This window comes from Salmo salar, chromosome 26 (genome assembly GCF_965601325.2).
Source record: "Salmo salar chromosome 26, fSalSal1, whole genome shotgun sequence".
Lineage (NCBI taxonomy): Eukaryota > Metazoa > Chordata > Actinopteri > Salmoniformes > Salmonidae > Salmo > Salmo salar.
The window spans coordinates 9840955-9853502 of NC_138316.1; the positions used below are offsets into that span (position 1 = coordinate 9840955).

Genomic DNA, 12548 nt, shown 5'->3' on the forward strand with positions numbered 1-12548 from the left:
GCTAGTGCTTCTAACTTCGACAGTGCAGTAATATATAACAAATTACACATACACACCTAAGTAGGAATAAATTAAGACTATATATATATGTGTATATATATGTGTGTGTGTGTGTGTGTGTGTATATATGTATGTATGTATGGACGAGCGATGCCAGAGCAGAAGTGACTAAGATACAGTACAATCATGGTGGAAACCCAGACCTTACCTGCTTTACCATAGCAGACCAAAAGAGGGCACTGTGCATGTTAAAAAGCAGTTCCGTAGCAGTGTGATATCATAGTGCAGGTTATATTGTGACATTTTTAGACTTATATTCAAGACCACATATGCTGTACATGTATAAATATTATTATTGGATCAAATAGATTTGTATATTTGAATATTATTGAGGTCAATCTATGTCTCGAGTCGATTAGCATCATGCTGATATAAGCTCTCCCTATGGGCATGGTCAAGTTCACTGACATAGATGTGCCTTCTACCAATAAGAGCACAGAAAAATAAACATTAACTTTTATTTATTCTGCTTCACATGTTCCAAAGCATCCATTGTATAAGAAATATTTTGAACATCTCAAGGAGACAACAAGAAGCTGACTGTACTAACACATGGGTTGAATATACCCAGGGCAAAATGTTATTTTGTTTACAATCATTCCTTTGTAAGGACAAAGATATAAGCACAAGTCACCAACATACCACTTACAACAAAGTTATTTACCAAAAATCACGTATGGATAGAAATATGGTCTCATTACAAAGATCTGCAAAGCTGTTAGACGATTATTCTCCATGACAGCATGCATGAAATTATAAGTCAAAATATTCTGTAAGACTCAATTCCCAAAATCATAATGCATGTTATGTCTCTGGAAATTGATCTCACTGAGCTCTTAGAAATAATACTTTTGGTGGGTTCCTTACTCCCTCACAAGTTATCATGCTAGTGGTTTTTAAATATAATTAAAGCTGTTATACAAATTTGGTCCACTCAACTCAAGAGGACTATTTCCTATTGCAGTCCATGCACAGAATGATTGAAATTGAACTACAAAGCAAATGCTAAACTATAATTTTCGCATACAAATTGAAAAATTATACATCAGTTTCAAATATTTTTCAAATCACTGTATCGAAAAAGTCCTTCCACCCTCAAAGTACAAAAGTTGCCACAATTAGGGAGTCAAGAGTGTGACGAAGGATGCTCTCCAAAAGTAGGTTGTGAAAGGGCAGCACCACAGGAGTGAGTATGTGCCTGACTCAACGCAGTCACAGACAGGTTAGTGGTTTTTCTTCATGAATCTTGTTCTGGAGGCAGCTATGCAGAGTGGTCACTAGCTGGCACAGCCAGAAAGTCATAAAATCAGATTTTAAACATAACCTTAACTACACAGCTAACCATAATGCCTAGCCCTAACCATAAATTAAGATTAAAAATACAGTTTGGACTTTGCAGCTGGAACATCTAGGGCAAATGGCTCAGTTCTGCCTCCAGGGCAAGATTCATGACAACCTGCTATTCGCATAGTAGATGACTATTAACTGGGAGACTAACTATTACTGAAATACTGTCTCATTACTCATTGTGTCACATTTTGTGTTTATGCCTTTTGATAAGATGCTAATTCAAAAGGAACACTACCCAGAGATGATGGTGTAGAGAACCCAATAGGCCCACAATACTGATGTGGAGAATCAAAATACAGTATTTGCAATAGCGTAAAACTAACATTACAATTGGACTATATGCTATTTTTATATGTTGTTTAAATGACCTCTCAAACTAAGACTGTAATTTGCTGAAGTCTGGCACAATTTGAACAGCATTTTTCTCTCTTGGGGTGTGTGAATTAAACCTGCACGATTATCATAAGGGATGATATAGGCAATTCAATTCTCTCCACAGCGTTTACCATCTGAGGAAATGAATTCAACTCTACTAAGTTAGAAATTTAATTATGAGTCTGGTGCCCCGAGGTCCAAAACTAGCATGTGCTCTGTGAGAATGTGCTCAGACTTCAAGCTACAACCAGGGTGAGTATGGTGTCTGTCTTCGTCCAATGGACACCCCTGCAGGGTAAAGGGATATTTTATTCTAAATATTGGTCATGCTTTTTGGTTCAAAATTTCATTTTATTTCATTGTGATCAGACACTGGCCTTAGCAGAAACTCACTCTAAAATGAAGGAAAAATACTCATTTTGACACAAAACAAGTGTCCCCATTATTTGACCATGCCTTTCAAGACATTTGATAAAGGTATGTTAAAAATCCAGATAAGTATTAACTGAGACATCATATCCTGAAAATATCAGAAATGCTAGCAAGTAGTAACATCTTCATTCAATTCAAGACTCCAAGTTGGAGTTTGACAAAGTAAACCCATTGAAAGAATTAGCTGGACATAGAATAATTGAGTGTAGTAGGTCCACAGCCAACTGTTCTTAACACTGTCCCTTATGGCTTCCGGCTCTGCTGTTGCTGCTGATTGGTGGGTTTTTTTTGGAGTTCTGGATAGACCAGGAATCCAGTGAAGGTAATATACTTGGCATGGTTGCTGTATGCTCCAAAGCCATCGCGCTGGTGGCTATAAAGCCAGACGATATCACCACGGCGCAGAGACAGCATCAGACTCTGGCTCTGCAGAGCCTTCTCGGTATCACTGTCATCGTAGATCATGGCCTGCACCTCCAGGTGGTTCTTCATCAGCTTGACTGACAGGGTTTTGTGGGGAAGCTTGCCAGCATTGAAGGAGAAGAAGTAGGCTCCTGGAATACGGCAGGTGAATACACCTTCGGTGACGTTAAAGTCAGCGCCAATGTTGACAAAGTCTGTGTCAAAGGCGATAGGACGGTGCTCTGGGAAGCCCTGGTCCACCCCTACGATGCTCTGAGTGCGGCCAACAGAGAAGGCTGACCTCTGGTCTTCCTCTTCATCCTCTACCTCCTCTCTCTTCTCTACGTTGTCCCTTTCTCCTAGCCCATCTTGGTCTGTTAGGGTGTGGTCATTGGCAGTCGCCTCGTTTCCATACATACGAGTTGGGTCCTCGTGCTTGGGGTCTTGGAAGGTGTAGGTGTCAGGGTAGATTAGGTAGCCGTTAAAGGTGGTGTAGTGACCTGTGTTGCTGTAGATGGCATAGCGGGGATCACCGTGAAGGCGGAGCCAGACTGTGTCACCAAAGTCCAGCTGCAGCATGGCGCTTTGGCTCTGCACCTTACGCTCTTCTCCCGCATTCTCATCATACACAATGGCCTGCACTTCATTCCTGTTCTTCATTAGCATGACTGACAGGTCACGACGTGGGAATTTCCCCACGGTGAAAGAGAAGTAGTATGCTCCGGGGATGCGGCAGCGGAACATGCCTGCCTTTGGATCAAAGTCTCCACCGATGTTAACATACTCCTTGTCAAAGGTCACCACCATCTTAGGTCCACCCTCCATGCTGCTGGTGCGTGCCACTGAGAAGGCAGACCGCTGTTCTGCATCCTCAGGCAGGCGAGCAAAGGCCCACATGCAGGTTACCTGACACATCAGGCCAATCAGGAGACTGTTAGGTGGTATCGTCATCATCCTGTTGGGAAAAAGATTGTCCCAGTTAATTACACAACAAAATCAGGTGCTTAATCTCAATATAATACACAACAGGTATACTCTACTCTGAATTGACTGTATGTCAACAATCGAATAGCTCAAGGCTTTGCCAGCTCAGTTCCGAAGTCAAATCAGAAACAAGTGAGATTGTTATTAGTGATTCAGTACCACCTGGATCCATTGAAGATTTAACCTTCTCTGAGACACTTGCTTTGAAAATATGTTTACCCCAAACAGAAGCAGCATTAATCCGTTCCTAATTAGCATAGGCTTTCATTTTACTCAGCTAATGAAGGAACAAAAAAGATAGACAAGAATATTTGCCCTCCGCTGTCTGAGGTGCCAAACCAACTGGAGAAAAACACACATTCAGCTTCACCCGAAGTCATCAATTTACTCAACATCAATTATATCATGACTAAATTCTCTCCTGTCTCATCACTATATTGAACCCAATGTCTTTGTAAATATGATAGTGCTTTGACAAAAGAGCTTGCTAAAGAAACACGGCAGCAATCAACAGCAATCATCGAAAGGAATTAAGCTGCTGTCCTGAACCTTCCTTTATAATTGCATGTTTTAACATTCTCTATGTGCAAATTATTATAGTCAGTGAGCATCATTATGTCCACCATTTAAAGGCTTGATCCCAAATACAAAGTCACACTAATCGGACTGTCCTTTTTTTTTTATTGAAGGCAAACAAAGTCTGGTCTACCAGGTCCTATCATAGTTAAATAAAGGTTAAATACAAATAAATAAAATGTAATGTGTTAAATGTCTGTGTGTGCTGCAATAAATATGGTTTTTAGTATCAATGTGGGCAGATTTCACTATAATTGTCCTTTCCAAGTACTAATTTGTCCCTATCTTCGGTGAGGTTGAAAACATAGATTTGTCTAATGAGATGCTGCTGATGCAATACACATTCATCTTCATCAGTGAAGCCACAACAGAAGCGAACCTGTCAGAAGGAGTTTCAGGCAATGTCTTAAGTTTACTTTACCAACATACAGTAGGTTATTCCATGGGGAGTCTGAAAATTTCTAACAGTAAAGGAATTAAACAGAAAAAAATTTGATCCCATGGGATTGATACTATTTATAAACAGCACTTATGCTGATATGAACACAATAGACATAGTTCTTGTCCTTGCGGGGACTGAACTCATCGATTCCGCATGTGATTTTCTGCTGCTCGGGAAGGAAGACTCGATTTGTGTCTTGGGGGTGTGGTTCGACGTGGGTGTGTTATGTTTGCTATATCGTACCCTGGCAGTTATTGTTGTTTGTACCTCTTGAGACACGGTCGCAACATTTCGCCCTCAAAATAGTCCGAATTAATCTATGATAAATCTATTATTTTGGACGTTTTGTTTTTATAACTTTCTCACCATCTATTACCGGAGTTTGCGTCTGTCTGGCAGCGTTTCACAGCAAATCATGTTACAAAATAGGTTGCGGCAGAAAACGAGATGCTTGCGAATGGATTTGGAATTTTGGAATATTGACAAGTTGCAGTTGGGATGCGCAACGTCTCAATTCTAATTTTGCCCAAAACAGTGGCAAACTCAATGATCACTATCAAACACATTAGCAAGTGGCCACTCGATAAAGGGCTTATGAGCCAATGGTGTTCTTTCAACATAACATTGGTGACATGTTGTTTTATGTAAACAAGTAAGAGGCGCTGCGTAATTTGGGCAGGTCTATCTCACTGTCTGTAGATTCTGCCGTACAATTGGATAGAGCACAATCAGTGCAGCTGATTCTCCGTGCATGACAATTCTCCCTAGGCGTTACCATCCTGTGTTGGTGGGCAAATGGGCATGATCGAAATCACCCGTGAAATATCCAATGGAAGTAGGAATGTAGCAGCTGTTGCAAATCTCAGTTTTGGAAGATACTGACTTTATGATAAAAATGATACTATACACATTGTAGTACAGTTTTACACTGAATAATATCGATGCAACATAAGCCGTTTTCAACTAGATAAATATTTTTGTTGGGTTCAGCTGCTCTTTAAGGATTGTGAGGCTATCGATGAACGACAGTTCTAGTATTGTATGGCAGCAGCCTCAAGTATTTGCAGCGTTCTGCATTTGACCCGCTTGCTGCAAAGAAGTTGCTCATTTCTTTATGGTTGATGCAGAGTGACATGTTGAAATATGCTCCATGAGCGCATCATCCCTGTTTCCATCCAAAGACGAATAAATCGCTTGTGAATACATTTACATGGCAAGCCTTTGATGCTGACTGAGGGCTGAGTCTTGCCCTTACAGTGAATGTGACATTGTCTGTGTAGATATTCATCACATCTTCAATTACATTGGAGGAATTTACAATTATATATTTTTCTATTCAACCAAATATGAACAGAATACATAATCACTTCTATTTTGGATGTTGATAGCTTGTTTGTAGTTATTTAATATTCTGAAATCTATTTTGAGTGTGTGAATGTTTTTTTTAGGGACACTGTGAAATAACTAGGCCTATGGGAGTCCAAAATAAGTTAGAGAGAGCAGCATTTCCGCACTTTAATGCTGTTGGTGAAAAGCATTCCACCACGCTGAGCCATCTGCTAGAGGTGATAACAAACAAATGCTCAGAAATGAATAAGTCCCAATGGTGGCCAAATAGTCTCATCCCTGGAGTGTGGATGGATCCAAAAGTGGGCCTAGGTTGTGGAATGTTAATTTAGATAATAGGTAGACTAGGTAGGTAGATAGGTAGACTCTCAGTTAAGGTATAATACTTGAACGTAAATATTAGCCTATCGTACATTTGCAATGAAATTAATAAATTTCTGGAAGTATATTCTCAGAGTATACTCAAGTAAAATGTCACATACTATAAAACAAATATAATATGTCATATGTGCAACATACTGTACAGTGCATTCGGAAAGTATTCAGACCCTTTGACTTTTTCCATATGTTGTTATGTTACTGCCTTATTCTGTAAAGTATTATATAATTTTTTCCCCTCGTCAATCTACACACAATACCCCTTTAATGACAAAGTGAAACAGCTTATTCGAATTATAAACACCTTATTTACATAAGTATTCAGACCCTTTGCTATGAGACTTGAAATTGAGCTCAGGTGCATCCTGTTTCCATTGATCATCCATGAGATGTTTCTACAAATTGATTGGAGTCCACCTGCGGTAAATTCAATTGATTGGATATGATTTGGAAAGGCACACACCTGTCTATATAAGGTCCCACAGTTGACAGTGCATGTCAGAGCAAAAACCAAGCCATGAGGTCGAAGGAATTGTCCGTAGAGCTCCGAGACAGGATTGTGTCAAGGGACAGATCTGGGGAAGGGTATGAAAACATTTCTGCAGCATTGAAGGTCCCCCAGAACACAGTGGCCTCCATCATTCTTAATTGGAAGAAGTTTGGAACCACCAAGGCTCTTCCTAGAGCTGGCCACCCAGCCAAACTGAGCAATTGGGGTAAAAGGGCCTTGGTCAGGCCGGTGACCAAGAACCCGATGGTCACTCTGACAGAGCTCCAGAGTTCCTCTGTGGAACTTCCAGAAGGACAATCAGGGCTTTATGGTAGAGTGGCCAGACGGAAGCCACTCGCTTGGAGTTTGCCAAAAGGCACCTAAAGACTCTCAAACCATGAGAAACAAGATTCTCTGGTCTGATGAAACAAAGACTGAACTCTTTGGTCTGAATGCCAAGCGTCACGTCTGGAGGAAACCTGGTACCATCCCTACGGTGAAGCATGGTGGTGGCAGCATCATGCTGTGGGGATGTTTTTCAGCGGCAGGCACTGGGAGACTAGTCAGGATCAAGGGAAAGATGAACGAAGCAAATTTCAGAGAGACCCTTGCTGAAAACCTCAGACTGGGGTGAAGGTTCACCTTCCAACAGGACAACAACGACCCTAAGCACACAGCCAAGACAACGCAGGAGTGGCTTTGGGACAAGTCTCTGAATGTCCTTGAACCCAATCAAACATCTCTGGAGAGTCCTGATAATAACTGTACAGCGATGCTCCCCATCCAATTTGACAGAACTTGAGAGGATCTGCAAAGAAGAATGGGAGAAATTCCCCAAATACAGCTGTGCCAAGCTTGTAGTGCCATACCCAAGAAGACTCGAGACTGTAATCGCTGCCAAAGGTGCTTCAACAAAGTACTGAGTAAAGGGTCTCAGTACTTATGTAAATGGGATATTTCAGTTTATTTTTTATTTTTACATTTTTGCTAACATTTCTCAAAAACTGTTTTTGCTTTGTCATTATGGGGTATTGTGTGTAGATTGATGAGAAGAAGAAAAAAAATATTTCATCCCGTTTAGAATAAGGCTGTAATGTAACAAGATGTGGAAAAAGTGAAAGGGTCTGAATACTTCCCGAATGCACTGTATCGTATATTTTGCTGAGATCAGATGTGGTTTGATGGGTTTACTGCTGTTCTTTCTGAGGCAGAGGCTACTACTTTTAAGTGTTCATATAGTGGTGGTCCTATGACATTTTTCTTTCCCCTTTTCTATCCCTCTGTGGATTCTGGGGATGAAAACAATAAACAGAGGGCCATTGTTCCTGGGTGAGGACACAACCCCCCCATCTGCTTGGGTCAAAATGAAAGAAGCACTTGTCAGTACCAGGTACAGTTTCATATGTCTTCACAGCTTTTCAGACATGGATATCAGATGCATTTTCTGTGTCCCCCTAAAGTGTGTACATGTTTTAATACAGTACAGTGCATGTCATCTTTACAGTTCCAAGGTTTGCATGCAGAATTGCACACAAAACATCCATTGTGCTCAAAAGCAAATATTTCCATAGCTCCCAATAATACCTTGAGTTAAACCCACCCACCGGAAGCACAATTGAAAACGCTTTCTCTGCTGAATCTTGTAGGCAGGTAGAGAGGATTACAAAAACCTCAAAATGTGGCATTGACCCACAAAAACATGTAATGAAGCACAAACTAATTTGCGAAAGCACATAACCGTGGCAACAGCACTGCTGTCAAGGGTAAACATCAACAGCTTTGAAAATGATGCCCTGATAATTAGCTTTGCAATAACCCAGCATACCCAAAAGCAATCCGGGTGTTATTTATATAGGATTATGTTAATCAGACATCATCATGTTGCTACAGCGTATTTCAGGTTCATGTTTTATGATACACAGGGTTTAAATGAAACAGACACACAGAAACGCAGTGGTATCATATCCTGTGCCCTTTTCAGTTGCTTCTCATCTTTTGGTTTGTTTACAGGATATACTACACAGAGGATAATAATGAAAATCAACGGAGAAAAAACGAGTTAAAAGCTTACATTTTCATAGTAACTAGTATGAGACTTATGTACAAAATGTGTTTTTACATGTTCAAAGAATATCATTGCCACACACCTAAAGGTAAATGAGAGGCACTCTCAAGCGAGCCCCTCAATCTTTGTCGTAGGCATAAAGTGGTGAAATAGTCCCCTCTCTCCCATATGATCAGCCTCTGAACATGACCTGCTCAAACCTAATTCCAGGATAATAGCATCCCTATTTTAGCTGTCTGTGCTAATTAATGTAATTATACATGACAATGAGGTGTACCGCCACTATGCCATAGTTACAACCCTGTAGGCGCCAGACATATGGCTGATACCATAGCCTTATCATCCTATCGTTGATCTGTGAACAATAGTTAATTTGCTTAGTTGGCGCATTTATCAAAGGAGATGTGCATACATTAGCTTAAATTTACAATAATAGTTAAGCGTTGGCTGTAGATATTCCTCTCAATAAACTCACCACCCTTCTCTCTGCATTTCCAAAATGTAAATTTCTGCTTAGCATCACCTACTTCTGCTTTGAATAAGGATGTTTCTGTATTATCTTTGCACCATTGACATTGGGGGTTACATTGATCTTTTTTTTCAACAGCGCAGACAATTTGAGTAATTCTGCCCCTGAGTGTGGATGCATATCAAAGTGCACACTTCAGTCAGAGGACCCTGGTATCTGAGATGATATGAAGGGTCCCTGCCGCTTCTGTCCCTTTTATTAGTCACATTCTCGCCAGATGTCATCTCACTGCTCAAGTGGAGCCTTAACACGAGGCAGGGATCTGTCACCATCTGGGATCATTGGCTCAAACGAGAGAAAAGGGGTAGAGAGAGAGAACCAGCAACAGGGGGAAATGAGAGCAAAGAGCTTTTTAAAATGTCAGGCTTGAGAAGGAATCTGTATCTGTGAAACTATTTTGTACTATTTGACGTTTTGCGCATACCACCATGATTAAAAAAACGGAGAGGAAAAGCTTTCCCTGGACTGGCCCTTAATGCACAGTCCCATCGTTTATAATATGACAGCATTAACAACCCAGAAGCACACAGACACAGTCCATTAACAGCGAAGCACGGTTTGTGTTCGATCTACACCCTACCAACAGGAGCAAGACACCTGGCGAGAATCTCACATATTGATTGTGTGAAGAGAAGAGAGGCTCACTGAGAAGTTGACTTGACAGCTCCCCAAACGAGTCCATAGATAGACTGGCTTCAGATGGGTCTCAAGGTTTGCAGGGTGGAGGCAGACTCGCAGCAAGGAGTATCAAACACAGCCACTGTTTTGGGGACCGCAGGGACCTCTGCACAACAACCACTGCCCATGGGACAATGCATGAAATTGTCTGGCCAACTTATCTCTTTCATTGATGAACACGGCACGGGTACTCATTATACATGATACTCCCATCAGCGCTATCATCAAATCAAATTCTATTGCTCGTGTACACATCAATCAATGCAGTTAAACACTATTATCCTTCAAGATCCCTATAGCCTACAGTATCATAAACCTCTGCAGTAGGGCAAGATTAGTTGCAATGGAACATTTTTAAATTAGGAAGATTTAATATTAGTAATAAAAAATAAAATACCATAATGACATTGATATTCCCTCTGTGTGACATTTTTTGAGGTTAACGGTCTTGTTTTGTATTGTAAACTTTTGTGGTTCAAACCAGAGATCTAGATACTTAGCTATAGTGACAACTCTGCTGAATGTGTGTATGACTGAGCCTGTAATCCTCCCACTCACATTTTGAAGAAAAAAATGAAAACATCAACTCCCTCTAACTAGGACACCTGCCTGACTGAGTTTGCATTTGTCTCCATGTTCCTTCCTGCTTGTATGTACCAATTGGAATTGGTTAAGATTAAAGCCCCCTCGGTGTTTTATCATCTCCTTTCTTCTCTATACCTCCCATTGCTGTTGACAGATCAACCTGAACCTGGGATTGGGTGGGAGATGATGGAGGTGCTCTTTCTTTGTTAGTGTTCTCCATGTACTGTAGATTAATTAAGCAATAAGGCACTAGCGGGTGTTGTATATGGCCAATATACCAGTGCTAAGGGCTGTTCTTATGCACGACGCAACGCGGAGTCCTTAGCCGCGGTATATTGGCAATATACCACAAACCCTCGAGGTGCCCTATTGCTATTATAAACTGGTTACCAATGTAATTAGAGCAGTAAAAATACATGTTTTGTCATACCCGTGGTATACGGTCTAATATAACATGGCGGTCAGCCAAACAGCATTCAGGGCTCGAACCACCCAGTTTATAATATTCTATATACCATGCCCACGCATCCTCCTGCAAGATGTTATTACCTTCTTCTGGTCTATGCATTGGAAACACTCAAATATGAACAAAGGAAGAGAAATTGAGAATACAGCAGGAGATGTACATAGGCGGAGAGCATTGTATCCGGAGTCAACTAACAAACCACAATCTCAAGCCTACAGCAATCCTCTCACCCCCCTGAGATAAAGAGTGGTACATGATAGATGAAATGATACATTCCTATGTACTCAGCAGTGTTTGGCACCCAGTCCGGATTCCATATAGATGTTGCTGTAGATCGGTGCAGACAAACAATGCATGTTGCTTAGACGCGACAGGACTGTAAAATGCACAACATCTACTCCATGCAAGAGACAAAAAGTAACCCGCTCTATACTGCAGTAACCCTTCGTTCAAGGTGTCCTTACCTCTGTGTAGGAGGAGACTGTGCTGTAGGAGAGGAATGCTCAAAGTTCTTCAAAAGGGCTCTGCACCAGGAAGCGTTCACTGTCTTTGTGTGTATCAACCTGCTGCTGCTGTCTGTGAGGCTGTGTAAGCAGCACACACACATACACACACACTGGAGGATATGAGAGTGATAAAGGGGCTCCTCATCTGATCAGGGAGACTCTGGAAGTGCAGAGCGCTCCTCTACTAAGGCATTTTCTGCATCGGGGTGACACAAGGGGGTATTGGAAAAAGTGTGGGGATTTTTGATGTGATGTCTTAGCATGATGTTCCATGTATCTCAAACAGATAATGGGTTTACAGAATGTGTCTATATTTTCTAATTGGATGTTTTTTAATATGTTTGTGCATAATGTTGTGTGTGTGTGTGTGTGTGTGTGTGTGTGTGTGTGTGTGTGTGTGTGTGTGTGTGTGTGTGTGTGTGTGTGTGTGTGTGTGTGTGTGTGTGTGTGTGTGTGTGTGTGTGTGTGTGTGTGTGTGTGTGTGTGTGTGTGTGTGTGTGTGTGGTGTGCGCACCCGTGCGTGTGTGCTCACATGAAAGGGGAGGAGAGAGCCTGTCGGGGTTTAATCACTGACGGGCTTTGTTATATGGCAACAACGTTGCCAATTTCACACCCATCCACATTGTTATAGTCATTATCCTCATTCTCAGTGGGAAAGAGGGTGGAAGAAAGATAGCATGTAATGCCCTCAAATTGAAATTCATCTAGCAATACTTCTTTTATAATCTCATTCAAATATCTGTTCCTCCTGCGCATATTTAAACGAGCAATCCTTCAATGTGTAACTTTGCCAGTACTTGGCAGACACACTCTCTTCCTGCAGCAGGTGCTGCTAATTCAGCACCATGTGGACCTCCATTCTGTTCATGTTTGCAGCAAATGA

The 12548-nt window shown here is 41.2% G+C and overlaps 1 protein-coding gene across 1 annotated transcript; it reads right to left on the bottom strand.

The window, feature by feature from the left end:
- Positions 1 to 504: 504 nt before the first annotated feature.
- Positions 505 to 11683, bottom strand: c1qtnf4 (C1q and TNF related 4). The gene is given in 2 exon segments (NM_001141731.1): positions 505 to 3574; positions 11624 to 11683. A coding segment is annotated over 1 exon segment (1113 nt). The 5' UTR covers position 3574; positions 11624 to 11683; the 3' UTR covers positions 505 to 2460.
- Positions 11684 to 12548: the final 865 nt, after the last annotated feature.